The sequence below is a fragment of the Thamnophis sirtalis genome, unplaced genomic scaffold, assembly GCF_051295495.1.
Source record: "Thamnophis sirtalis isolate CommonGarterSnake01/CBP01778 unplaced genomic scaffold, rThaSir2_p1.2 scaffold_4, whole genome shotgun sequence".
Taxonomy (NCBI): Eukaryota; Metazoa; Chordata; class Lepidosauria; order Squamata; family Natricidae; genus Thamnophis; species Thamnophis sirtalis.
In genome coordinates this window covers 140,231,236-140,258,015 of record NW_028261384.1, presented here as the reverse complement: position 1 = coordinate 140,258,015, position 26,780 = coordinate 140,231,236, and the positions used below count along the sequence as shown (strand labels likewise).

Here is a 26,780-nt window from a genome sequence, read left to right as displayed (position 1 = left end):
AAGCTTACTATAGCAATAGCAATAGCAGTTAGACTTATATCCCGCTTCATAGGGCTTCAGCCCTCTCTAAGCGGTTTACAGAGTCAGCATATTGCCCCCAACAACAATCCGGGTCCTCATTTTACCCACCTCGGAAGGATGGAAGGCTGAGTCAACCCTGAGCCGGTGAGATTTGAACAGCCGAACTGCAGAACTGCAGTCAGCTGAAGTAGCCTGCAGTGCTGCATTTAACCACTGCGCCACCTCGGCTCATCATACTAGGGGCTGGCACTGGATGGGTGCCAGGGCCAACCACTCTAAGCGGTTTAGAAGGTCAGCCTATTGTCCCCCACAAAATTTGGGTCTAGTTTTACCCACCTCGGAAGGATGGAAGGTTGAGTCAACCTTGAGCTTGGTGAGATTTGAATGGCCGTCTCCGCAGTCAGCAGAAGTAGCCTGCAGTACAGCACTCTAACCACTGTACTATGTTTTCTAAGCCGCACACTTGCGTGCGAGCCCCGCGTGTCAGCCCCGCGCAAGGCCACACCCGCGCACAGAAGGCATGCACGTTCACAAAGCGAGCAGGGGCGTGGTGAGCCAGTGGTAAACTTATGTGAAACCCACCTGCGACCTCCACCCTTTTAACCTTCCAGAAGTTTTAAAAGACCTGCCTGTTAACAGTCAATTGGGCCCCATGTTGTTGTGGTTTTCATCCCAAAGGTGCTTTTTTTAAGAGGCAACTGGACTTTGGGGGGGGGGGAGTTTGAGGATGAGCCATCTATATCCAATTGAAGAGCCCTCCCTCAACAGAGGGGGAAGGATATGACATCACCTATCTCAGTCTACAAGACGGTCCTTTCAGCAGTCCAAGAAGCCTCCATACCCATTTGGACCAACTCAGGTGACCCCCGAGGACCACAAATAAACTTCCAAGGGGACTCTCCCAAAGGATGCAAATGCCCAGCTGCCTGCAAGGAATATAAATCCTTCCATTCCCCACCCTCCAGTCAAGAGTTGAAGAAGCTTCTTGGAGGAGAAATGAAACGCCTTCGAAAGAAAAACCAGGAAGCCCAGTGGCCTCTTGAAATAAGCACCTTGGGGATTGAATTGAATTTTATTATTTGTATGCCGCCCTTTCTCCGGGAAGGACTCAGGGCGGCGAACAATTCAAAAAGGGGAACATAGAACAAAATACAGATAATTAAAATAAGCAAGAATCACGCAACCACACAAGTCGAGAGGGGAGGGGAACTCATCAACCCCAGGCCTGCCGGCAAAGCCAGGTTTTGACGGCTTTTCGGAAGCCTGGAGAGAGGTGAGGTGCGAATCCCTGCGGGGAGTTCGTTCCAGAGGGGCTGGAGCTGCCACAGAGAAGGCCCTCCCCTGGGTAGTAGCCAGGTGGCATTGGCTAGTAGACGGAACCCGGAGGAGGCCAACCCTGTGTGATCTAATGGGTCTTTGGGAGGTAATTGGCAGCAGGCGGTCTCTCAAGTACCCAGATCCAATACCATGAAGGGGATAACCATGAGCTGGATGATTTGAGAATCTCCACAGATATTGTGGTGGTAATGTTTTATGTTTCCACAGGTTGAATTGTATAGCTTTTAGAATGACTTTTTAAATGTTTTTCTAATGGTGGATGGGGACTTGCCCAGTTAGTTGAAAGAGAGGAAGCTGTTTTAATAATGTTTTAAATAATATAAAATAAGAAAAGATGGGCAGTTTCCTAAAAGTCAACCATAACTCCCATTTACGCTGATGGCTTCCTTACTTATGTTCAGAGAGTGGGAACAGTGAGAGCCGAGGTGGCGCAGTGGTTAAATGCAGCACTGCAGGCTACTTCAGCTGACTGCAGTTCTGCAGTTCAAATCTCACCGGCTCAAGGTTGACTCAGCCTTCCATCCTTCCGAGGTGGGTAAAATGAGGACCCGGATTGTTGTTGGGGGCAATATGCTGACTCTGTAAACCGCTTAGAGAGGGCTGAAAGCCCTATGAAGCGGTATATAAGTCTAACTGCTATTGCTATCAGTTACTTATTTTGGAGAGATTATGACTCTACAAACATTTAATTTCTCCCCGCAACCATAAATCAAATACTTTAGAAGCCCCGTGCAATCAAAATCAAGAGGATATTTATAGCTCAGAGCTGGGACTGTGGGGTTCTTGGGTGACCTCTGAGCTTGGTGCTTTTCTTGCAGACGTTTCACGACCCAACTAGATAACAATATCAGTGCTAAAAGGGAAGGGAGTTTGTGGAGTGCGGGAGGAGAGGAAGAAGCACTGTTGAGGTCTTTGCTGGTCTCTGAGCTTAGTGCTTTTCTTGCAGACGTTTCATGACCCAACTAGGTAACATCATCAGCGCTATAACCAATTTTTGTGTTGTTTTATTACGTCAACAAGAAAACAACCCAGTTCGGAGACCACCAAGGATCCCGCAATCAAGTTTTAAGACGAGACAAAGAAGAGTGGGGATTTCCTTGGGGGCCAGAGAAAAATCGGAGGGACCCTCATTCCTTACCGAAGAGACACCGGAAGAGTTCCCCCATGGGCTTGAAGCAGTAACACTTGCAACTCTTGGACCTAAAAACCAGAACAGAGGGCAAAGGGCCTGGATTTTAGAATATGACAAGACCTTATCGAAACGTAAGGTTAAGGAGCTTGTCCCAGTCAACGAGAAGACTTCTCGGTCTTTTAACGCCCACCTCGCAGTGAGGTTGTGTCCATCTCACCTGCAGCCTCAACCGGTTGATCTCGGCCGCTTGAGGGTCAATATTCACAATCGGCTTGTTCTTTATTTTTCGAGCCCGATCTGCATAGCGAAGGGTGTTCAGTGTCTCTTCAAGGTTGGAGTCGGCCGGGCTCACGCAGGCAATCATCAGGGTGTGGCTGTTGCCCCCCAAGGAATCTGAAACGGAAGCAGGCTTTGAAAAAACAGCCTCGGCTGCGTTATCGAGACGAGGAGCAGCGACAAAACCTGGTGGTCTCCTCTCCCTCCTCAGAGCGGCTTTGCCTCCATCAAAACTCAAGAAAGACCTTCAACTCCATTGGATTAGAGAAGAGGTACTGATACTAAGTTTGGGAGCAGCGAAAGCAAGGCAAGATCTGATTCAAAACATACAAATGTTCCACATTGAAAATCACCCCAAATTAACATCCAGTACGACGTTATGGGAAATCTGCTCTGCAGGTATTTCTCGCATCTGCAATCTCAGGACGCTTGGCCTTGACGGAGTATAAACAACTCCTCTCCGCGGCGCCGTAATTCATGAGTGCAAATTTCCCTCCCTGTTCTCATGGGGCTACTACACACAGCTCGCTTCCCCATCCCAAATACCCATGCCCCCCACATCCCCATTTCTAGGGCAGCCGAGAGCAAGCACGCCACAGAAACCCATGCTGGAGATCCAGCTGACACCGTCATTCTCACCTTGCAGAAGTCTGGTTAACTTCGAGTCGCGATAAGGGACAAAGCTGCCTTTCTTGGATTCGTCCCCCAGGGCGCTGATGACGTTTCCCAGGCAAAGCAGTCCTTTGTTGATGTTAATTCCTGCAAGAGACGGTTAAGGAAGCAAACGGCTCATCTGACACAATCTTTCTGCATCCCTGAGTAACAGGGATGTAGGATCAACCCTCGTGCAAAATACAGACAGCCCTTGAATTATGATTGTAACTGAGCCTGGAAGAGGCGACGGTTGTAAAGTGAGTCACTATGTAACCGGACCTGTTCTTTTTTTTAAAAAAAAAAACAATTTTTCAAGCGGTCGTTAAGCGAACCGATGGTTCATTACGGGTGTTTAGAACTAGAATTGGAAGAGAACATCAATTTCGGGCGAAATTGTGGTCATATGATTGTGGGAGGTTGCAAACAGACTTTGACAAACTCTCAAGTGTGTTCATGCAACTGTGTGTCGTAACTTTGAAACGGGTTCCCTCAACTTATGACAACTGAGCCCAAAATTTCCATTGCTAAGCAAGGCAGCTGTTAAACAAGCTTTGCCCCGATTTACAACCTTTCTTGCCATGGTCGTTAAACAAATCGCTGCAATTGTTAAGTGAGCCACCTGGTCGACTTCCCTGCGGATTTTGCTTGTCTGAATCCCCCCCAGTATCCTGGGATACCGCAATCGTCATAAATGCGAACCACTTGGCAAGAGCCTGCATTCTGATCCCGTAACCACGCTGGGACGATTCTCGGTGTGAAAATGGTCGTGTCACTTTTTTCAGTGCTGGTCGTAACTTTCAACGTTCACTAAAGGAATGACTGTAAGTCAAGGGCTACCTATAGTAAGTAGATCTCGGGAGGTCGGTTGTAACTTTGCATGGTCACTAAGAAATCAGTCCTAAGTCAAGGACTATCTGTCAACCAGCTAGTTTAGTTACTGGTATTTCCTTTTTAGTAACACAAAGGAAAAATTAAGGGCCATTTCTCGGGGTTTCCAACAGCTAACAGTTCCATTCCACCAAAGAAGTTTGCCTTGATTTGGTAGTCCCAAAGGTGCTTTTTTCAAGAGGCAACTGGATTTCCTAGTTTTTCTTTGAAGGCATTTCTCATCCAAGAAGCTTCTTTAGCTCTGAATGGATGGAGGGGAATGGAAGAATTTGGCTTCCTAAAAGGATCAGCTGTCTGCAAGGAGTAAAAATCCTTTCCCACCGTCCAGTCAGAGCTGAAGAAGCTTCTTGGAGAAGCGAAAAGCCTTAAAAACAAACAAAAAAACAGAAAGCCCAGTTGCCTTTGGAAAAAAAAGCACCTTTGGGACAACCATCATCTGGATGACTGAAAATCTCATGATTTAGTAAATTTCCCCTTTTTTTTACCTTCTCGCAACCGTTCTCCTTCCGCTTTCGTCTTCTTCTGCCTTTCCGAACCAGCCAGGTCCACCAGGTGCAATTTTGAAAGAAAGCTAACATTCCTAAACCGGAAACAGTCTGTTAACTCAGAAGGCTGGGATTTGAGAAAGTGCTTTAATGTGGAATATTTAAAACACTTCACTGGATCTCCCATAGCTTAATTAAATTAAGCTATGGGAGATCCAGTGGTCTCCGGACGCAATTCAAGGTGTTGGTTATTACCTTTAAAGCCCTACATGGCTTAGGGCTAGCGTACCTGCGAGACCGCCTACTACCACATACCTCCCAACGGCGGGTAAGATCCCACAGATTGGGCCTCCTTCAGATGTCATCAGCCAGACAGTGTTGGCTGGTGGGCCCCAGGAGGAGAGCCTTTTCTGTGGCTGCTCCGACCCTTTGGAATCAGCTACCCCCAGAGATCCGGATCTTACCCACTCTCATGGCCTTCAGGAAAGCTGTTAAAACCTGGCTGTTCCGGCAGGCCTGGGGCTGTTGACCTCATTGTTGAGGTCCAGCCCCGATTAGGACGAATGCATGTGTTTTGTGAATTTTAAATTGTCTTTTTCTTATTTTCCTTTTCTTTCTCCTTTTGTAAGCCGCCCGGAGTCCTTCGGGATTGGGCGGCATATAAATTTTAATAATAAATAAATAAATGGGAAACCCACAAGAACAAAACAAGGAGGTGTTTTCCTGTCCTTCAATCTCTCTCGTGCCCCTAAAAGAACTCCTGTTTATTTAGATTTCTTTTTAATCCCGCATTTATCATTTTTTTTATAAACAATTCCAGGTGGCAAAGGTACATAATCTTTTCTCTTCCTGTTTTCCTCACAACCACCCTGTGAGTTGATATGAGTAGAATAGAGAGAGGGACTGGCCCAAAGTCACCCGGCCGGCTTTCATGCCTAAAGTAGAACTATAACTCAAGTCTCCTGGGGATTGACACAAAGTCACCCACACCGCTTTCATGCCTCAGGTAGAACTATAACTCACTATCTCCTAGTGATTGACCCAGTCACTTACACCGCTTTCATGTCTCAGGTAGAACTATAACTCACAGTCCCCTGGTGATTGACCCAAAGTCACCCCGCCGGCTTTCATGCCTAAGGCAGTCCTAGAATTCATCGCCGTCTCCTGGTTTCTACTAGAGCAAACTTATCAAAAAGGCTGCAAGGCCCCATAAAAAGATTGGTTATAAAGATTATTTTCTTACTCGTCAGCCTTGCTTTTCTGCTCCACGCACACGGTGAAGATGGCATGGGAGCGGGAGGACTGCGTATTCATCGCAGTGGCTGCCACCGTTCGGGAGTTGTTGCCTTGTTCCAGGCAGAGGACGGTCTCGCGGGCACTTGAGACCATGTGCTCAGTCAGACCCACAATCTGTGTGGAAGCAAGAGGAGGTGGGGGAAAAAAAATATCCTCGTATTCCCGAGGCTGGCATCCCAACACGCCAGGCTTAATTTCGGCCCACGCCTGTGACGTCGTAAAATGTGATTTTAATCCTCTTTTATTAGACTTGCTCCAGGGCTCCAGCCCTCGAGAGACACAAGGGTGTGATTCCGCACTTACAATCATTTAGAAATAGAACCATTGGGCTGGAAGGGACCTCAGAGGTCTCCTAGTCCAACCTCCTGCTCAAGGCAGGAGACCGTATGCCATCCTAGACAAAGAGTTGTCCAATCTCTTCTTAAAAACCTCCAATGTCGGAGCATCTACGACGTCGTTCCACTGATTAATTGCCAGGAAATTTCATCTGATTTCTAGATACTCGATGTTTCTCCCTTCGATTTAGTAAAGTATGAAGAAAGTATCCTACCTTAATGCCTCCCTTGGGGTCTTCCCGAATGCTTATCTGAGAACTTCTTTCCTTGCCCGCTGCCAAGAGATCTAAGATGTCTTCGTTGTAAATCTGAAGGGGTTAGAAGGCAAACAAGCTGAACAGAGCAGGCCATAAACCAGAGCGGGGAACTATGGCCCCTTTAAGGACCTGTGGACTTCAACTCCCAGAATCCCCGAGCCCGCTATGCTTTAATGACCTGTAAACTTTAACACTGGGAGTTAAAGGAATTCTGGGAGTTAAACTTTAGAGATCGTAAACGGGCCACATAGTTTCCCACCCTATGCAATAAATAAAAGCTGCGTGGCCTTACATTAGCTGAGAATCTGTTTTCAAATGAACTAACAGAGTTTATGTGGAAATGTTTTAGAAGTCCAATGTTGGCCAAAGAGCTAGCTAGCAGGCTGCCTGCTTAAAATAATCACCCTTTAAACGGTCAGGAAAATGTTTCTAAATTGTTCTTCAAATATATTTATTTACTGAAAACTTTTCACTGGTAGTTTGGTGGCCAACGGACAGTGCTGGTCATTTATTGGTCAGCTTTCCCTACTACCCCCATCGGCAAATCCATGCTTGAGAAACTTTTGGGAAAAGAGCACCGCAAACGGTTTAACCTTGTACTTCCAGATAATTATTATTTTTTGCTTACTCTTGATTTAAGTGTGTTGTTAGTAGGCTTTGGTTTATTATGTTATTGAACTGTAGTGTTATGGTTCGATTAAAGCAGTAAACACCACCCCAGTTCAAGGAACCACCAGCTCAGAGCTAACAGGAGCAGCCTTATCAGGCAACTCCTACTACTAACGTTGACAGGGCAAGCAGAGAGCGTGAACCCCACCCCCTTCCAGCACTGATAACGTTACCTAATCAAGTCACGAAATGTCTGCAAGAAAACAACCCAGCTGTGACAACACAAAAGGCCCCACATTTCTCCTCGTCTTCTCCTTCTGTTTCTCCTGCACTCTGCAAAACCTATTCCCCTCTACCACTGATGATGCTCCCTAGTTGGGTCATGAAACAGCTGCAAGAAAACCACCAAGCTCAGAGAGCACCAAGGACTCCTCAGTCCTCCTCTTCTCCGCAAGCCCCACTTCCCTCTAACCCTGATGATGTTACCTAGTAGGGTCATGAAATGTCTGCAAGAAAACAGCCACGCTCAGAGAGCACCAATAGTTCATCCCTGAGCTACAAATACACGCTTCTCTGGGGGAAACTAATTAGTTGTTCAGGACCCCACTCAAATAGCCAATCAATCCGATTCTTCTTGACCGGTCCAATGCCCAACCCCTTTCAAAGACCGCCTGGCTCCTAATGAATTACAGCCTTGCTTGAATTTTTTTTTTTAAAAAAAACCCTGAATAAGCATGTCTGTGGCACAGAGCTGGCATCCTTTGCCTCCGAATAGAAACTTACCTCCAAGTAGGAGACTTTCAAGGCAAACTGCCACTCCACTTTCTGCTGCAGCTCTTGGAAAAGCAGCATGATGACCCGTGGAATGGCTCCGACTGTGGGGTCGTTCTCTTGGTCAGAAGTATACGTCCCGCCCATGGAATAGGTCTTCCCGGAGCCTGTCTGCCCGTAGGCTAAAACCGTGGCATTGTAGCCTGGGTAGCGAGACAAGCATAGAACCAAGGTCAGTGTTTATAAAACCCTTAGTAAGGCTACACCTGGAATGCTGCAACTAATTTTGGTCATCCCACTACAAAAAAGGATGTTGAGACTTTGAGATGCGGTGGCTCGGTGGCTAAGATGCTGAGCTTGTTGATCAGAAAGGTCGGCGGTTCGAATCCCTAGCGCCATGTAATGGAGGGAGCTCCCGTTACTTGTCCCAGCTTCTCCCATCCAAGCAGTACGAAAGCATTTAAAAATGCAAGTAGAAAAATAGGAGCCACCTTTGATGGGAAGGGAACAGCGTTCCGTGCGCCTTCGGCATTGAGTCATGCCGGCCACATGACCACGGAGACGTCTTTGGCAGTTCTGGCTCTTTGGCTTTGAAACGGAGATGAGCACTGCCCCCTAGAGCAGGGAACGACTAGCACATATGTGCGAGGGGAACCTTTACCTTTACCTTACTTTGGGGAAAAGTACAGAGAAGAGCAACTAAGATGATCAAAGGCCTGGAGACTAAAACATCGGAAGAATGGCTGCAGGATTTGGGTTTGGCTTGTCTAGAGAAAAGGACGACTAGGGAGGACATGATAGCAGTCTTCCAGTATTTGAGGGGCTGCCACAAAGAAGATGGGGAAGGGTCAACATTTCCCATAGCACCTGAAGGCAGGACAAGAAAAAATAGATGGAAACTAATCAAGGAAAGAAGCAATCTAGAAATAAGGAGAAACTTCCTAATAGTCAGAAGGAACAGCTTCTCTTCAGAAATTGTGAGTACCCCACTACTGGATGTTTTTAAAGAGTCTAAACAGTCCCTTATCAATGGTACAGGAGTAAGTCACTTTTCGAGGGCCACTGTAAGTTTGGACTGTCTCTAAATGGAATGGTTGTAAGTCAAGGACTATCTGTATATGTTTTTGGGGAACGTCAAAGACGAAGTGTGTCTCCGAGATTGAAATGTCACTTCTAGAGGCTCTTACCAGAGAAAATCCCCCTTACAAGAGGGGCGATGGAGGAGTTGAAGACTTCCTCCTGCTCGGCTGATGGATCAAAGACATAGTCGTATGTAAAAGGTTTGTCCTTGCCTAGAATCACCTGCAGAAAAGTAGCAGAAAGAGAAGAGCCGTAACCATACCATCCTGTCATCTCGCCTTACCCACTAGTCCTCGTCCTATGGCCACAACGGAGCCCACAATTTCCATGCTAAGCAAGATAGGTAGCCGGTGAGTTTTGCCTCGTTTTGCGAGCTCTCTGGCCACGGTTGTTAAGTGAATCTGGCTTTCCTCCCCATTGCCTTTGCTTGCCAAAGGGGGCCAAATAACCTCGGGGGCCTGCGACCGTCGTAACTGCAGGTCAGTCGCCAAGGGTCCGAATTTCGTTTACGAGACCACAGGGATGCTGCCACCGTTGAAAGTGTGAAATACGGTCACAAGCAATTTTCCTCACTGCCATTCAGGGCGGATAAAAAGTGACGACTTTTAATAAAAAAAACAGATTTTTAAATTTTTTTAATCAAATTTATTTTAATGAAATGCTTTGGGAATAAAAAAAGTATCTACAGACAGCTGTAGACAGTTTTCCATTTAAGATAAATTAATAATATAGTTTCTTCAGCATGAAATGGGGCTTACTTATGTAGCATGAAGCTGAATATTCTGCAATATTGAGACTGTTGGTGTGTCCAGAGCAGGTCAGAGGAGGAGCTGCTGCCAGACAGAGATGACAGCTGCTCTTTAAAAATGATGGTTGAAATTGACTTGATTTAAATCAAATCCACCATGCTGCCATTGTAATTTGGGAAGGTCAATAAGCAAATGCTTCTAAGTTGAGGACTTCCTACAGTAAGACATTGCCAGAAGAGCTATAAAATTTTAGAAGTCAGAGCATCTCCCAGCTGCGAATTATCCCTCACCTGTGGCTCTCCAGGGACAAAAGATAAACACATCTGGCAACCCTCGGCGATTTCCTTGGGGACGAGCGGGCGGCATCTCAATGCTACCTTCACCGGAATTACACGGTCTTCCTCTTTAGGCATTGTATATTCTCGTACCTTCCTGAAAGAAATCACAAATGTTATTAAAACAAGCAGCCTTTTTTTCCCCGCCAGCAATTTCCAAACATTGGCATCCACGTATAGGTTGGTGACAATCAACTGTGTAGTAAGGAGTAGCCCCCCCCCCCCCCCTAATCAGGACTTATTTTATTCTTTAAAAAAGTAAATTCTAGATGTAGTACACAAAGGCAATCTAGTTAAAAAAGCTTTCCTGAGCATTTCATTAAGTTGGTCTGTCGATATTTGGAAAGTACAACAGAAATTTTAAAACTCTGAAACTACAACTACAATATTCTCACTGAATTTAAAGGGGCTTTTAAGTGAATAAATCAGCTATTCCCCTAATTAAGGGCCGTGTCTCCCACTGAAGATCATGGAGATGGATCTCCCACACTCCAGGTGTGATCTACATGGGTCAGACACCAGACAGACACATATCCCTCAGCTGAGACTCCCATCAAAACCAACACTGACTTATCTATTGGCAGGCTGATAACTGAATTCCTCATATGAATATTGCTAACACTACATAGAGGTTATGTCAGGGCAACTGGGCTTGGATTTGAAACATTTTGCTTCCTCAGTCTGTGTTGAGGCGAGTTTGCACCAACAGGAAAAGAAACCCAGTTGCCATGACTCTACATCCAGAAGACTCTACCTGAGAATTTTCCTTGACACATTCCTAATATTAGGAAATTATTAGTCTAAAAAAGGAAACTTTAAGCTGGGCTCAACTCCTTGTGATCTGACAGACGCAATCATATGGATTTCTTGGCAAAAGTACAGAGGCTGCTTGCTTTTGCCTTCTAGGATGTAGGAGAACATCCGGGTTTAAGCTAACCCCTTTGGGGTTTCTTCATTGGAGTTCCTGAGTCCCCTTTGGGGAAAAGGGTGGCATATAAATGAAATAAATCCTAATCCTAATCCATCCAAATGCTAACCATCCTATTTAGTTTCTTGAAATCAGTCAACTCCAGCAACTGCACGGCTAAAAGTGCCTGCAAACATAACATCCACAAGAACCTTATTGGAAAACTCCCCTGTAAATCAAATCGGTATTAAGCCTCCGATGAAAACGACCGAAGTGAAAATTCAAGGTTGATCGTTGCAAAAGCAAAAACTAAAAGAAGTCGTGGCCGCTTCAGTTTTAAAAAAAAGTCACCAATTCTATTCTTCCCTGAAATTTCTCACCCAACCAACCACGGATCTCTTTGGCTGTCAAAAGCAGGGCCATTCAGCCCAACCCAAATCTCCCAAGCTTTTCAATTGCGGGAGAAAAACAGGGGGGTGACCTGTTCCCCAAAGGAGCATCACTTTTATTCCCCTTCAAAAAAATGAAGTTTCCCAAACTTTCCAGCTTTGTGGACTGGAAGGGAAAAGGGGTGGTTTCACGTGAGCAGCAGGCAGCCCCCCAAAAGAGCCAAGGTGGCGCAGTGGTTAGGGTGCAGTACTGCAGGCCAGTACAGCTGACTGTTATCTGCAGTTCAGCGGTTCAAATCTCACCGGCTCAAGGTTGACTCAGCCTTCCATCCTTCCGAGGTGGGTGAAATGAGGACCCGGATTGTTGTTGGGGGCAGTATGCTGACTCTGTAAACCGCTTAGAGAGGGCTGAAAGCTCTATGAAGCGGTATATAAGTCTAACTGCTATTGCTATTGCTTCAGGCAGCCTGGTTCTGAACTGCTCACAACCCACTGGTCTAACATTTGTTTAAAGGTTTCCCATGAAGGAAAATCCAGGCCCTCCCAAGCCTTTCAGGAATTTTTTGTTTTCTAATAGCAATAGCAGTTAGACTTATATACCGCTTCATAGGGCTTTCAGCCCTCTCTAAGCGGTTTACAGAGTCAGCATATCGCCCCCAACAACAATCCGGGTCCTCATTTTACCCACCTCGGAAGGATGGAAGGCTGAGTCAACCCTGAGCCGGTGAGATTTGAACCGCTGAACTAGCAGTCAGCTGAAGTGGCCTGCAATACTGCACTCTACCCAGTGTGCCCCCTCGGCTCACTTTACTGTGATCCGACCAAAATCCGCTTCCTTGTCATTTCAGCTAATCATTTCCCGATTTCTGGAAGAGCTCCAAGCCGTTCTTTCTCTCTTCAAATCCTTGAAGACGGTTGACGTGTCTTCCCTGTCTTGTGACCTCTTCTTCTCCTCCAGGCTTGAGATTCGGGTGTGTGTGTGTGTGTGTGTGTGTGTGTGTTGTGAGTGCAAAAGATCCACTCACACCCTCTCCCCCCCCCTCAGAAAGGTTGGGGGGGGGATCGCTGGCCAAGCTTTTCAATTTTGGGACAAAAGGTTGGGGGGGGGGAAGGAAGGGGTGACCACTTCCCAAAAGGAGCATCGCTTCTAACAGCATCCCTTTCCAAATTTAAAAGTCATGGGGGGGGGGGGAGTGGAAACAGCCCCGGCGAAGCCACGAAGGAGGAACGAAGATCCAGGAATCCCCTTGGAAGAGAAGCCAGGGCGAGGATCCCCGGTCCGGGCACGGGCTGCCTTCCTTCCCCCCCCCAACCCCCCATCCCGGGCGGTTCCTTCCTCCGAAGGGCCACAATGCGGGGGAGGCCGCCCGGTCTCGGAATGACAGCCCAGGCCTACCTCGCAGGGTTGTTGTTTGGTGAGGGGGGGGGAAGCCCACCGAAGCAACCCCCTCACAAATACAAAAAAAAGGCGGGAAACGATGGGCGCCTCAGGGAAAAAGGCGCCTGTTGTTCCCTCCGACGGGTTCCCGAAGCCTTCCAAGCGCGCGGCTCCGGCGGAAGGTGGGGAAAAGGAGCGTCGCCGCCGGCAACACGGCTCGCCTCACCGGCCGACCGTTAAGGCGGTCCTCCTTCGGGTCCGCCCACGTTTAAATGTGGCGGCAAGCCTCGGGGGGGCGGGGCACGTCGGCCGCGACGTCGGGACGCATGCGCGCGCCCCCGTGCGTGCGTATGGTTTCCTAGGCTACGGAGGCGGGGGAAGCCGCCCAAGGAGTGTCAAATGTGGGGGTTGGGGCCGGAAGGGGCTTCCGAGAAGCATTTGCCGGACGGTTTCTCGGTGGGGAGAGGCGGCGCACAGGGTGGAGGCCTTCTCTGCTCCCTGAGGGAAATAAACGGCGTGGCCGCCATTTTCCTGACTGGCGTTGCTCTATCCCTCAGGACTCTATGGCGCCGTCGGACGTCGATGTCAAAGCCGCCCCTTCAGCCCCGCCCGTGTGTCACGTGGGATGGATGAAGCGGGTCTTTTTTTTAATGATTAAAAAAAGCGCTTTGTCAGCGGCGCCCTTTTTTTACCACCCGCCGCCTGGCGGCGTTGCCATGGCAATCCCCCCTTAGCGCCCTTCCCTCGCGTATCCAGCCAATCCGAGCGCCGTCTCTACCGTCAGGCAAGAACAGACGGCCCAATAGCAGGAGGGAATTGGCTTTCCCTCCTTCCGATTGGCTTGGCTGGTGAGGAAGCGCCTGCTTGGATTGGAGGAAGGAAAAAAAGGGAGGCGGGCCCTCTCGCGTTCCCTCAGACCAGCCGCTGAGGGCGGCGGGGAAGGCGGTCGATTCCCTGAGCTGAGGGGAGGCCGCAGGAGGGCGAGGCCGTTTCGCGGCGGTCTCCTCCCTGGAAGCCAGGCCGCGGAAGGAGTGCGACGAGGGCGGCCTGCGGAACTCCCAGAGACTGGAGGCTGAGCCAGGTCGGTCCTCGGAAGAGTCGGGGCTGCGGGGATTGGAGAGACGCCGCCGGAGAGCGTCGCTTCTGCGGTGGGAAACGAGGGGAGGGGAGGCGGCGGGGCCTTCGGGGCTCGTCGTTTTCTTTACTTCCTTCCTTGTCCTCGTTTTACGACTGCAAGGCCTTAGGGACAGGGAGGCCCCCATTTCTATCTATCCTTGGGTGTCCAAATATGTGTATATCAATAACAATTGCTCTGAGTGTCTTTACTGTATGTAAGAAAATTGATTTATATATATATATATATATATATATATATATATATATATATATATGTATATGTATATGTATATGTATATGTATATGTATATGTATATGTATATATGTGTGTGTATGTGTATATATATATATATATATATATATATATATATATATATATATATACATACATACACACACACACACACACATACATATATATATATATATACACACACACATACATACATACATATACATGCATACATACATATAATATACTTAATATAATATACACACATACATAATACATAAGAGCCGAGGTGGCGCAGTGGTTAAATGCAGCACTGCAGGCTACTGCTAGATCAGCAGTTCAGCGGTTCAAATCTCACCGGCTCAGGGTTGACTCAGCCTTCCATCCTTCCGAGGTGGGTAAAATGAGGACCCAGATTGTTGGGGGCAATATGCTGACTCTCTGTAAAACCGCTTAGAGAGGGCTAAAAGCCCTATGAAGCGGTATATAAGTCTACTGCTATACATACATATACACACAAAGAGACATGTATATGTGTGTATGTGTATGTATATGTAATAATAATAATAGCCTTTATTGTCATTGTGCATCATGTATAAAATGAAATAGGTGTGTGTATGTCTTCATGTATATCAGTGGTGGGTTACGACCAGTAGGCCCCGGTATGGGCGTACCAGTGCCTGCTGGGCGCACCAGATACCGTTCCGGTATGGTGCTCTGGAGGGCCCACCCTTACTGGTATTTGAGCTGATCGGGGCTTCCACGCAGGCGCATGGAGTGTATGGTGCCTGCGCGACACTCCGCCAAGCAGCTGGAGCGTCATGGGCAGTAAGTAGGTATGCGCTTATTGTGGTGGATGCCCTGCCCTGTTGCACCATACTGGTTGCTACGGGATCCGGAACTGACCACTGATTATAAATGTATACATCTATATACATTGTGTGTGTGTGCGTGTATATATATATATATATATATATATATATATATATATATATATATATATATATATATATATATATATATATATATATATATATATATACTTAAAATATATATATACTTAAAGTTATATATACTCGTCACAAGAGTCCATCTGTCTGGATGGACTCTTGTGACGAGCCTAATGACAGAGAGTGGAAGTGTGACCTTCCTCCCACACTTGGGCATACCAGGGGTTGTAACTTTAAGTATATACCTCCCACCCTGGCTGGCTGATAAAAGGAGTCGTTCTCTGTAGCTCAAATGGTTAACTCCCTGCCTGGGAGGCAATAGAGCACAGGTTCGAATCCCAGTAAGGATATGGCTAGCTGATGAGAGCTAAATAGCTTGAAATAGATCTATACTAGTCTTCCTTTATTTATTTATCAGCACAAATAAAAAAAAAAACATCTATATACATTGTGTGTGTGTGCGTGTATATATATATATATATATATATATATATATATATATATATATATAGAGGGAGAGGGAGGAGGGGGAGATTGTCTTGGCAACCTTTCAGCGAGGTCTCACTTGCCATCTTCAGGCTGGTGTTTTGGGCTTAAAGTGTGGCCAGAGCTGCCGTCTTTCTATAAATCTTGTGTGTGTGTGTGGAGTGCTGGCTTTGTTTCAGTAAGTGGATTGATTGGCTGTGTGGTTGTATCATGATTGGTGCTGGCTGTGTGTCCGTTTGCCGTTACAACACAAAACAACAACAGACACACAGCCAGCACCAATGTACCAATCATGATACACCCACACAGCCAATCAATCCACTGAATGAAACAAAGCCAGCACTCCACACCCACCCACCAAGATTTATAGAAAGATGACAGCTCCGTCCACTCCTTACTCGCACAAGCACAAAGCCGAAAACACCAGCCTGAAGGTGGCGAGTGAGACCTCGCCGAAACGTTGCCAAGATAATCTCAATCTTACCCAGGAAAAGACCCGAAAACAACAAGACCAGCATGCATACATACATACATGATGTCAGCCTCCGCTTTGCTACTGCTTTGGCGGCCATTGAAACGGGGAGGGGGGCATGGTATTTGGGAGGGGAATCATTGATTCTCTTGTGCAGATATCCTCAAGAACAGCTACTGTTTGTTTATTTCTGTCTGGAAAGGGGAGGGAAGCATTAATTCATGATGGGGGAACTTGTGGGTGGAAATCTCACTGCTCTCTCCTGCTAGGAATCGTTGGTGAGCTTTCTTGTTTCTGGACCGAGCCAACATGGATATGGGAGGCGGTAGCCGGATCCCCTACGATGATTACCCAGTGGTCTTCCTTCCTCCGTATGAGAATCCTCCGACCTGGATCCCCCCTCATGAGGTGGGTCGCTGTGGATCCTGGGACATTTTTTGCAGCAAACCTAATGCTTTTCTCCTGGCATAACCAGGGGAAAAGGGGTACTTGCCAGAAAGATTTTATATTTCCAAGAATGGAAACCCAGGTGCTATTTCTAGGTGTATCCTTTGATTATTTTTTTTTTCCCCCTAGAGGATTTACCATTCGGATTACAACAACGAGTTAACCCAGTTCCTGCCTCGGACCATCATCCTGAAAAAGCCTTCGGGGGCTCAGGTGAGACGTGACTCCTTCTCAGAGAGGGCGGGGCAAAGAGGCACCTCTATTCCCAAGCTGGCATTCTCCAACAATTCACATCATCCCCAGCCAGAAGGGATGGGAATTGTAGCACTCAGGGGGTGAGCAATAACCTCCTTGTCTTTTTGTGGGCAGTTTTGTTCACTGAAAACCCAAATGTTGGTTTTCCTCGGGAGGGATGGAAGTCCTTCTGCACAGCTGCTGGATAAGTTGGTCAGTCAGTCTTAAAAAGCTTATGGCTTTTCTGGATTTGGAGTCTGGAAGCAGATGCTCCTTCCTAGAAGGGGGGTCAAAGAAGTTATTGAGAAAGGCAAGCAAGTGGATTTGGATGTGTGAAATCAGGGCAGGCTTCAAACGGGATCAAAACCACTGTACTCTCTCTGCTGCAGGTCGTCCTCAATTTATGACCCTAATTGAGCCCAGAATTACAGTTCCTAAGTCGGGCTGGTCATTAACTCGAACCTCATGTGACCATGACTGATTTTGATGAACTTTTTGGGTGGCAGTTGTTCAGCGACAATTGACAGCAGTAAAATGAATGCTGCAGTCATGAAGTGAACCCATTGTCCACAATTGAACATTTTTTCCTGGAACAGGGGGAAAAAAACACCTGGTTTCCAGCCAAAAAAATAAACAAACTGTAGACCTATGACCCTGAGACCAGTCGTAAATTAAGTAGTGCTGTATTGTATCTCTGGGGAGGTCAGAATTGATCACCGTTTCTTGGTAAAAATGGGGTTACTTCTGAAAAATACATCCTGGGTATTTTTTGGTGCTGCTGGTTTTTGAGCCTTCCTTGCTAAGAGATGGGTTAGAATAGAAGGAATGAGCTGGAAGGGACCTTGGAGGTCTTCTAGTCCAGCCCCCTGCTCAAGCAGGAGAACCTATACTATTTCAGGGTCGAAATGTGGCCTCGGAGATCCGTGTTGAGCAGCAAATTCCCAGAGCTTGAAAAGAGCCATTCCATTTTAATGCCAACTTTCTCCTTCCTTCCTTCCTAGCTGGGCTTCAACATCCGAGGAGGAAAAGCTTCTCAGTTGGGCATTTTCATCTCAAAGGTATACATTTTTCTTTTATCTCCCTCTGGCTCCTGGCCAAGGTTCCTTCCTCCTTAAGAAGCACATAGAATTGGGATTTTCGATCCCAGGCTGGTTGTAGAATCTCCAGCTTTTCTCTTCTCTAGCCAGCCACCTGTGGCCTATTTAGTCATAATCCCATTTCTGTTTGAAAAACTGCAATTCAGAAGTAGACGGATGAGATCCAGTCTTCTAGGAAAGCACCTGTCAAGTTTTTTTTCCCCTCTTTTTCTTTCTGTACTTTTACACAGAAGGAAATGGCACTTAGTTTTGCGCGGTTTCCTTCGAAACAAAACTTTAAGGTGCACCGTTAGGATGTGATTCATCAGAAACTGAAAGGAAGCCAGAAGAAGGGATAGAAAGAAGAGAAGGGGGAATATTAGGGGAGACATTTTAATATAATGAAGTAAAAGTAATAACAAGAGGAAACATGGAATAGTTGAATAACGATAGATTGCAACCTAATATAAATGTATATTATTATTATTATTATTATACAATTGTATCACAGCGGCCAGTTGTTTCGCCGGATTTGGCATTGGTTACTAGTCGGGCCCCACCCAGGGGCCTAGGACGTCGTAACGTATTTTCGTAATATGCGTGCAGATCCAAGCAGTGCGGCTTTTTGCATTTGACTGATGGTGATTTTGTCAATTTTTAACTGTTTTAAATGTAATTCCAGTGCTTTTGGAATAGCACCCAGTGTGCCAATTACCACTGGAATTACCACTGCTGGTTTGTGCCATAGTCGTTGAATTTCGATTTTTAAGTCCTGGTATCTTGCGATTTTTTTCACGTTCCTTCTCGTCGACCCTGCTATCACCTGGTATTGCGATGTCTATGATTGTGACCTTATTTTTCTCAACCAGTGTGATGTCTGGTGTATTATGCGCCAGTATTTTGTCGGTTTGTATACGGAAATCCCACAAGATCTTGACCATCTGATTTTCGGTGACTTTTTCAGGCTGATGTTCCCACCAGTTTGTTGCTGTTTTAATATTATAATTTTTGCACAAATTCCAGTGGATCATTTGTGCTACTGAATTGTGCTATATTATTATTATTATTATTATTATTATTATTATTATTATTATTATTATTATTATTATTATTAGAAAAACATAAGTTGATTGAATGTAATAATTATGATTAACTTTATCAGTTTTACTTGGATTTGAATGTATGGCGCCCAGGTACCACACTGTTCACCCACTGATTTGATATATTTGTAAAAAATAAAAAACTTGGGGGGGAAAAGAAACTGAATCCGAGATTAGTTGCTGCCGATTTGGCCAAACCGGTAGTGGAATTCAGGCCTAGGTCGCAGAACTGGCAGCGACCCAGGCCTTACACGCCCCTGAACCAGTTCCCTCCCTGCCGCCATATTGGATTTTAGTGACTGTGCAGAGCGCGTCTGGAATGCGCGCGGTTGCAAACCATTAATAAAATCGGCAGCAACCCACCCCCCGAACGGAATATATTGGAATATATGTAACTTCTTTAGCAGATTCCCCGGTGGTTCAGGTTTTAAAATGAGAGGCAGGTTGTCATTTTGGCCTTTTCAATCCCCTTTTTGATTATTTTCCCTTTATCCAGATCATTTTTTCTCTATTATTCTGTTTTCCTGGGCATTATTTATTTACCGGAAGGCATATCCCCATCAAACTTGGATAAAAACACAAGCGATTAAACATAGCAAAATATGAAATGTAAAATCCTAAAATATTGCAAATGTACATCTAGATATATTTCTGGGCAAAAGGAACAATACAATGCACAGGCCTCCCTCCCTCCCTGGCTTTGTGCAACCCCCCCCCCCCCATGCCCTGATTCTGAACTATAAAATCTATTATCCATTTGGATTGTCCCAAGTTGGAGAACGTTCCGACCGAGGCTTCCCAAGAGCAGGAATGAAACTCCTTATCCTGACAAAAACCCCTTTTATTAATTGACTGTGAATTCTGCTCCTTCACATCCAGCGAAGTCTTTCAAGGGAGGATTTACAGTCACAGACCTCATCTGGCTTGGAGAGCTGCCAGGCCGAGATCTGCAGAACTTGGCAAGGAGTCTCAGAGAATCACGAGTCAATGAAGGCAACTAATTGTCTCCTGTAAACTCCACTCCCCTTCGCTCCTCTTTTATTTCCTCTGGGAGGGGCCATTCACGTCCACCTGTGGCCTTACTCCCAAGTGGACCCCTGTTCTTTAGCTGTTCCCTTCGTCTGGCCACTCTGCGCACTGGGAACAGGCTCCAGCTGTTCTTCTGCCTCACTGATGTCTGACTCCGAAGGCAGCTGATAACTGTCAGATGGCTCTGGCCCCCCCTCTCTGCCTCCGACGCAGAGCCCTCGTCCGAGCCTTCCCCAGACTCCAGGACTGGCCCAGGTTCCAACCTCCTCACTCTCCGAATCTGCTGCCAGCTCCGCGGGCCACAACAAACCAAAGGCCCTTTTGACCATTCTCTGTGTTGTGGTGAGCTCTCATTGCTCCCGTTTCAGGTTATCCCGGATTCTGACGCTCATCGAGCCGGGTTGCAGGAAGGCGACCAGGTCCTGGCTGTGAACGATGTGGACTTCCAAGATATTGAGCACAGCAAGGTGAGAGGTGCCTTCAGCTTGTCGGGAGGAGCTTGGCTGTTCGAATGAGGGGGATGGTCCTTTGGGCCTTCAGCCCAAAAAGTTCCCAAACATTAGAGATTAGGGAGTTCATTGCATTGTGTTATTTATAAAAAGAACTGGCTGAGAACCACTAGGCCAATATATTTGCTGCTGTTAAAAAGAGTCAACATTTTTTCCTTCTTTCTTTCTTTCTTTCTTTCTTTCTTTCTCTCTCTCTTTCTCTCTCTCTCTCTCTTTCTCTCTCTCTCTCTTTCTTTCTTTCTTTCCCAGGCTGTAGAGATCTTGAAAACCGCTCGGGAAATCATTATGAGAGTCCGTTTCTTTCCTTACAGTAAGTATTTTTGGTACTCTTATACGGCAAAACCTTTTGAAATGATTTGTTTCGATGGTTTTCACTGTTTTTATTGTTTTAAAATGTTTTAAAGGTTTTTAACTGCAATATATCTTTTTGAATCATCAGCTGCCCACAGATAAGGCAGCTTTAGAACTCAAATAAATACCTACCTACTTACCTACCTACCTACATACATACATACATACATACAGTGTCCTGGGTAATTCATAGGCTCACATCATTTGTGATGTGAATCGGTGGCGCAGTGGTTAGAGTGCAGTACTGCAGGCTAAATTTGGCTGCCTGCCGGCTGCCTGCAATTAGGCAATTCAAATTTCACCAGGCTCAAGGTTGACTCAGCCTTCCATGGTGAGGAAAATGACCCAAAATTGTTGGGGGCAATAGGCTAACTGTGTAAACTGCTTGGAGGGGGCTGTAAAAGCACTATGAAGCGGTATAGAAGTTTCAGTGCTATTGCTATTTCTAATCAAGGGGAGAAGCAACTTAGAAACTGAGGAGGAATTTCCTGACAGAACAGTTTAATCAGTGGAACAGAAGTTGCCTCCAGAAGTTGTGAATGCCCCAACACTGGAAGTCTTTAAGAAGATGTTGGATAGGCATTTGTCTGGAACGGTATAAGGTTTCCTGCCTAGGCACGGGGTTGGACTAGAAGACCTCCAAGGTCCCTTCCTGTTATTCCATTGCTATTGCTATTCTATGCTATTCTATTCTATTTTATTCTGCTATTGCCATTCTATTCTGTTGCTATTCTATTGCTATTCTATTCTCCTATTGCTATTCTATTCTGTTGCTATTCTATTGTATTCTATTCCTATTCTATTCTATTGCTGTTCTATTCTTTTATTTGCTATTATTCTGGAATGTTCTCCTCTTCACAAGAAAGGAAACCAAGGCTCCGTGAGGCCTGGTGAGAAAAACAGAAATCTATCGGATATTCATATCTCTCAGAAGGTTTATAGGACTGGCATTTTTGATGATTGTTCTAGGAAAATTGTCAGATTCTATGCCAGGCTGGGGAAAGAGAATCTCTGTGCCCACTGCAGAATGCCAGTTGGTGGTAGCAATTACAAAAGGGGTGGGGGTTGTCGTCATCCACCTCTTGTGGAGTTCACACTGACTTTTGCCCGCCCGTAGCAGGCTGTTGGGTTTTTCATTCTGACTCTTGAGCTTCTGGCCTTCATTTCTGCCTTTTCCCTTCCAGATTACCACAGGCAGAAGGAGAGGACGGTTCACTAAACGTCCCTTCCTGACGATCCTCTCGCTGGCCTCCAGCCGATTCCGATTTTTGTAATTTCTTTCTCTGTAATTCTGTGCTTTATGGCGAAGCACTCTCTTTTATTCTACGTTTTTTTTTTAAGATCCCGCTGAAGACCCCAAAAAAGTGTCTTTGGTGGGGCAGGGAGGAGAAAAGTCTTCCTTTCTGATCGGATGCATTGTGGAAGTTCTACCAAGACAAGAAGTGCTGTATTTTCCTTTGGCTTCATCCTGCGGACCAAAAGATCGGGGATCTCAGAACGATTTCCAACTCATCCCTGATCCAGAATGAAAGAGGGACGGCCATTGGTGCTGTGTGTCCCAGTGGAATTGCATTTTTCTTTCTTTCTTTATCCTCAACTAACCGATAATCCGGGGTTACCTGGGTATTTATTTATAGGGGGAAAAGGTCCGGACCAAACGTAATTTATAATGTTGGATTTCCCCCCTTACTAGAGGGAGCCCCCTTGTGGAGGACTGTGAATCTCTTACCATGGCAATTCCACTGCGTTGTACAGTAGAAGCCATTTTATGGCAGTATAGTAGAAGCCATTTGAAGGCACAACAGGCTGTATCTTAAACAGAACACACACCCTGAGGTGTTTTAGGGGTGTTGTACCCCCACAGTATTTGTTTCCAAGAGAGTAAGTAATCTGTGTACCAAATTTGGTTGAAATTGCTCCAGGCGTTCCAGAGTTATGCCGGAGCCCACCCACCCGCACACACACACACAAAGCCATTTTTAGATAATTGGAAGAGGAGCAACCATCTGCCTCCAGAGGTGTGTGCGGTTCACCTGTTCGGTTCCAAAATTATTTCGGGATAGTGGAGGCCCGCGAGGAAGGCACGCCGCCTGCCACGAACACCTGTTGCTTTGAAAAGGGCGAGTCCGGTTCTGTTCTCCAAAGCAGGAATCCTCCTTCACCTCACCTGTTCTACTCGCTCTTCCAATTTGGAAGCGTAGTAGGGTGTTTTTGTTTTTTTTGAGAAGATAATTACACTTTACAACTACAATCTCTCCTTTTTATATTCATTAAGGCGTTCATGGGAGGGAGGTGTGGAGATCCTCACTTCAACAGAGGGTTCACCTGGAGAACAGCTGGCTTCCCTTCCCGAGTTTGGCCTTTGATCCATCTAAAGGAGGACATCAGGCAGCTCCTTGTAAACCCACAGAGCAAATAACCACTTTTTTTCTCCCCCACTGGACTTGAAACTTGCAATTCAGCCTTTAGAAGGGACAGATTTTTTTTTCTTTAATCCTCCTAAACTCCCCACTGCTTCAAAGCCGCGTTGCCACGTTGCCTTCTCTTCCGTGGGTTTGGTTGTTTTGTAATCGGGGCCCTGATTTGTATAAGTTTCCATCTTTAATAATAAAAAAATATTCCTATCGCACTGTGACTGTTGTATTATGAGGGGAGCGGTGGCCTCGAGGTGGAGATCTCGCCTCAGAACAGGGAAGCTGTAGGTTCGATCCTAGGTGGAGGCAGATATTTTTCTCTCACAATGAGAATATATCTGCTGTACTGAACTCCTCATTGGCGACAGGTGAGGCATCCGGTCAGTAAATACTCAGCTCCATTCAGTTGCCCAGAGTCCACCCCGCAAGGGATTATGGGGTCGTTAAAAGATGATATAAGCCTGAATGCTGCGTGGTGCAGTAGGCTAGAGTTGGAGATCTCGCCTCACAGTCGGGAGGCTGTGAGTTCAATCCTAGGTAGAGGCAGATAGTTGTTACAGAGGTGGGTTCCTACCAGTTCGGTAGAACTGGTTCGTCAAATCTACCAAACCGGTTAGAAGAGGTTCCACCAGAAAGCAGGCCACACCTACAGAAGAGGATTTCAAAATTTTTTGAAACCCACCACTGACATACACACAAACAAAGAGAAAGAAAGAAAGAAGAAAAAGTGAGAGATGAAAGGAAAAAGGGACAGAGAGACAAAAGGAAGGAAAGAGAGAGAGAGAAAGAAAACACATGGCTGGCAAGCTACTCCCACCAAGTCACATGGCCAGCAAGCCACTCCCACAAAGGAAGCCACACCCACAGAGTAGGTTGGAAATTTTTTTGAAACCCACCACTGATCTGTTACATTAAACTCCTCATTGATGATAGGAAGGGCAGCTGGCCAGTAAACGCTCTGCTCCATTCAGTTGCCCAGACACCATCCTGTAAAGGATTCTGGGGTTGTTAAAAGAAGACGATGACTCTGACTGATGTATATATTATTCCGCTGAGAACCAGCTGCCTTCGGAGAAATTACCCCCCTGTTCTACATCTTGAACATGCTCCGTCGGCCATTGTTAAGTTAGGGCAGCCCTCGAAGTACGGCCACAATTGAAGTCAACGTTTCTGTTGCTGGTCAAGACAAGTGGAGTGAATTTTGCCTCACTTTATGACCTTTCAACCACCGTTCTTAAGTGAAGCACCGCCGTTAATTTAGTACGGTGGTCAAACGAATCTGGCGTCCCTGTTGGTTTTGCTCGTCGCCAAAGAGGACGCCATGACCCCAGGTCACTGCAACCATCATAAGTACGTATCCACCCGTTCTGACTCAGCTCCCCAAATATGACAAAGCTGCTCAACGTTAACTCAACACCTCCTTTACTAGGAGTACCAGCATCCCCAGCAAAAAGTTATTCCCAGAGCTAGGGTGGAGTTTTGCTAGCAGCGTCCCGAGGACCGGCCCATCGATTTCCACTGCTCTCCTCTCCTCAGCCATCTCTGCATCTGCGCATCAGGCACTGGGCCCAGCTGTTCTTCCTCTTCCTCATCCGCCACCTCCTGACCTGGGGGGTGCTGACTCCCCATCTGGGGGCTGACGGACAGCCCAGTCTCTGTCTCTCTCCCATCCTTCCCTCCTTCCCCCTGGAGCTCTCCGGTTGCCTCGATGCCGACCCTTACTTCCACGCCTCCTCCTTGTCCTCCTTTGAGTCATCCGACAGGCCACCACACATCTTTTGATCAAGTGACCCCGTGGATGTTGCGACGGCTGTGTGAAAAACGATCACGTCACGTTTTTTTTCCCCAGTCCCTTTGTAAACTGGTTGTTAACTGAACTGTTGTAAACCGAGGAATAAAACTGTAGGCAATGGAACACTTGTAAACTTGAGGTTGAAATGTAGGGCCTGTGGTGCTCTCCCTTAACCACTACAGCAAGGAGAGTTGCAAAAGGTGTGTGTGTGTATGGGGGGGGAGAAGTCCCTTAACAAACATATCACTTAACAAAGAAGTTTTGAGTCGTAAATCGAGGACTGCGTGTACTCTGAATCCTGAGGGTGTACCAGAAGCTTTCGAAGGACGAGCAGCCGACTGCAGAAGAATGGTGTCTTCCTAAAGAGCTTGGTGATCTGGTTGTGTATTTGCATCACAATACAAGCCCAACGGGTTGCCTCTGTGTACCATCATGCTAAGCCCCACACCCACACCCACCCCCCAGCGGGCGCTGCCAACCATCCTAACAGGAATCAAACCCGGCCTGTGCTGGTGCTGCTCTTAGATTTAGAATAAGGGGGCTGCAAACAAGGGAATATTCCTGTTTATCCCAGCCCTTTTTTTCTGCCAAATCTCTGTTTTTCGGAGAGGGGTAAGGGGCTGACTACATCCATCTATGTTTAAAAATAAATAAATAAAGATCTGTGCTTCTATGTTAAAACAGCAATCTCTCTGGCTTCCCCCCCCCAAAAAAAATCCCTAAATTCCTCCATTTTTTAGCAGCAAAAGAAAGCGGAGGGAGATATAATAGCATAGCATAGAATAGAAAATATGGAAAGAAATAATAGGAATAGCATAGAATAGAATAGAACAATAGAAAATATGGAAAGGAATAAGAATAGGAATAGCATAGCATAGAATAGAACAGAATAGAAAATATGGAAAGAAATAAGAATAGGAATAGCATAGCATAGAATAGAACAGAATAGAAAATATGGAAAGGAATAAGAATAGGAATAGCATAGCATAGAATAGAACAGAATAGAAAATATGGAAAGAAATAAGAATAGGAATAGCATAGCATAGAATAGAATAGAACAGAATAGAAAATATGGAAAGAAATAAGAATAGGAATAGCATAGCATAGAATAGAATAGAACAGAATAGAAAATATGGAAAGAAATAAGAATAGGAATAGCATAGCATAGAATAGAACAGAATAGAAAATATGGAAAGAAATAAGAATAGGAATAGCATAGCATAGAATAGAATAGAACAGAATAGAAAATATGGAAAGGAATAAGAATAGGAATAGCATAGCATATAGAATAGAATAGAACAGAATAGAAAATATGGAAAGAAATAAGAATAGGAATAGCATAGCATAGAATAGAACAGAATAGAAAATATGGAAAGAAATAAGAATAGGAATAGCATAGCATAGAATAGAACAGAACAGAATAGAAAATATGGAAAGAAATAAGAATAGGAATAGAATAGCATAGCATAGAATAGAACAGAATAGAAAATATGGAAAGGAATAAGAATAGGAATAGAATAGCATAGCATAGAATAGAACAGAATAGAAAATATGGAAAGGAATAAGAATAGGAATAGCATAGCATAGAATAGAACAGAATAGAAAATATGGAAAGAAATAAGAATAGGAATAGCATAGCATAGAATAGAACAGAACAGAATAGAAAATATGG

At 45.8% G+C, this 26,780-nt stretch overlaps 2 protein-coding genes across 2 annotated transcripts in view; one reads left to right on the top strand and one right to left on the bottom strand.

Annotated features, from left to right (window-relative positions):
• KIF4A (kinesin family member 4A) overlaps window positions 1-13,116 on the bottom strand; it is a 48,545-nt gene extending 35,429 nt beyond the window's left edge. The window contains 10 exon segments of the mRNA XM_087714271.1: window positions 2,498-2,559; window positions 2,709-2,884; window positions 3,407-3,526; window positions 4,795-4,889; window positions 6,038-6,204; window positions 6,641-6,733; window positions 8,075-8,265; window positions 9,250-9,364; window positions 10,182-10,323; window positions 12,919-13,116. Of these exon segments, the coding sequence (XP_087570397.1) occupies window positions 2,498-2,559; window positions 2,709-2,884; window positions 3,407-3,526; window positions 4,795-4,889; window positions 6,038-6,204; window positions 6,641-6,733; window positions 8,075-8,265; window positions 9,250-9,364; window positions 10,182-10,304 (1,142 nt within the window). The 5' untranslated portion in view covers window positions 10,305-10,323; window positions 12,919-13,116.
• A 706-nt stretch (window positions 13,117-13,822) lies between these two features.
• On the top strand, window positions 13,823-23,531 carry PDZD11 (PDZ domain containing 11). The gene is made up of 7 exons (XM_087714270.1): window positions 13,823-13,981; window positions 16,426-16,564; window positions 16,733-16,816; window positions 17,839-17,895; window positions 20,411-20,509; window positions 20,801-20,861; window positions 22,087-23,531. Exons 2-7 carry the CDS (start codon window positions 16,466-16,468, stop codon window positions 22,119-22,121), a joined length of 435 nt encoding a protein of 144 aa, XP_087570396.1. The 5' UTR covers window positions 13,823-13,981; window positions 16,426-16,465; the 3' UTR covers window positions 22,122-23,531.
• The last annotated feature ends 3,249 nt before the right edge of the window (window positions 23,532-26,780 follow it).

What these genes read in the sequence shown, in the direction of transcription:
- PDZD11 (XM_087714270.1), top strand. Translation starts at nt 16,466, where the DNA reads ATGGATATGGGAGGCGGTAGCCGGATCCCCTACGATGATTACCCAGTG. An exon ending in TGGGCATTTTCATCTCAAAG is followed by an intron (nt 17,896 to 20,410) that starts GTATACATTTTT and finishes CTCCCGTTTCAG; the next exon opens with GTTATCCCGGATTCTGACGC. An exon ending in AAGATATTGAGCACAGCAAG is followed by an intron (nt 20,510 to 20,800) that starts GTGAGAGGTGCC and finishes TTTCTTTCCCAG; the next exon opens with GCTGTAGAGATCTTGAAAAC.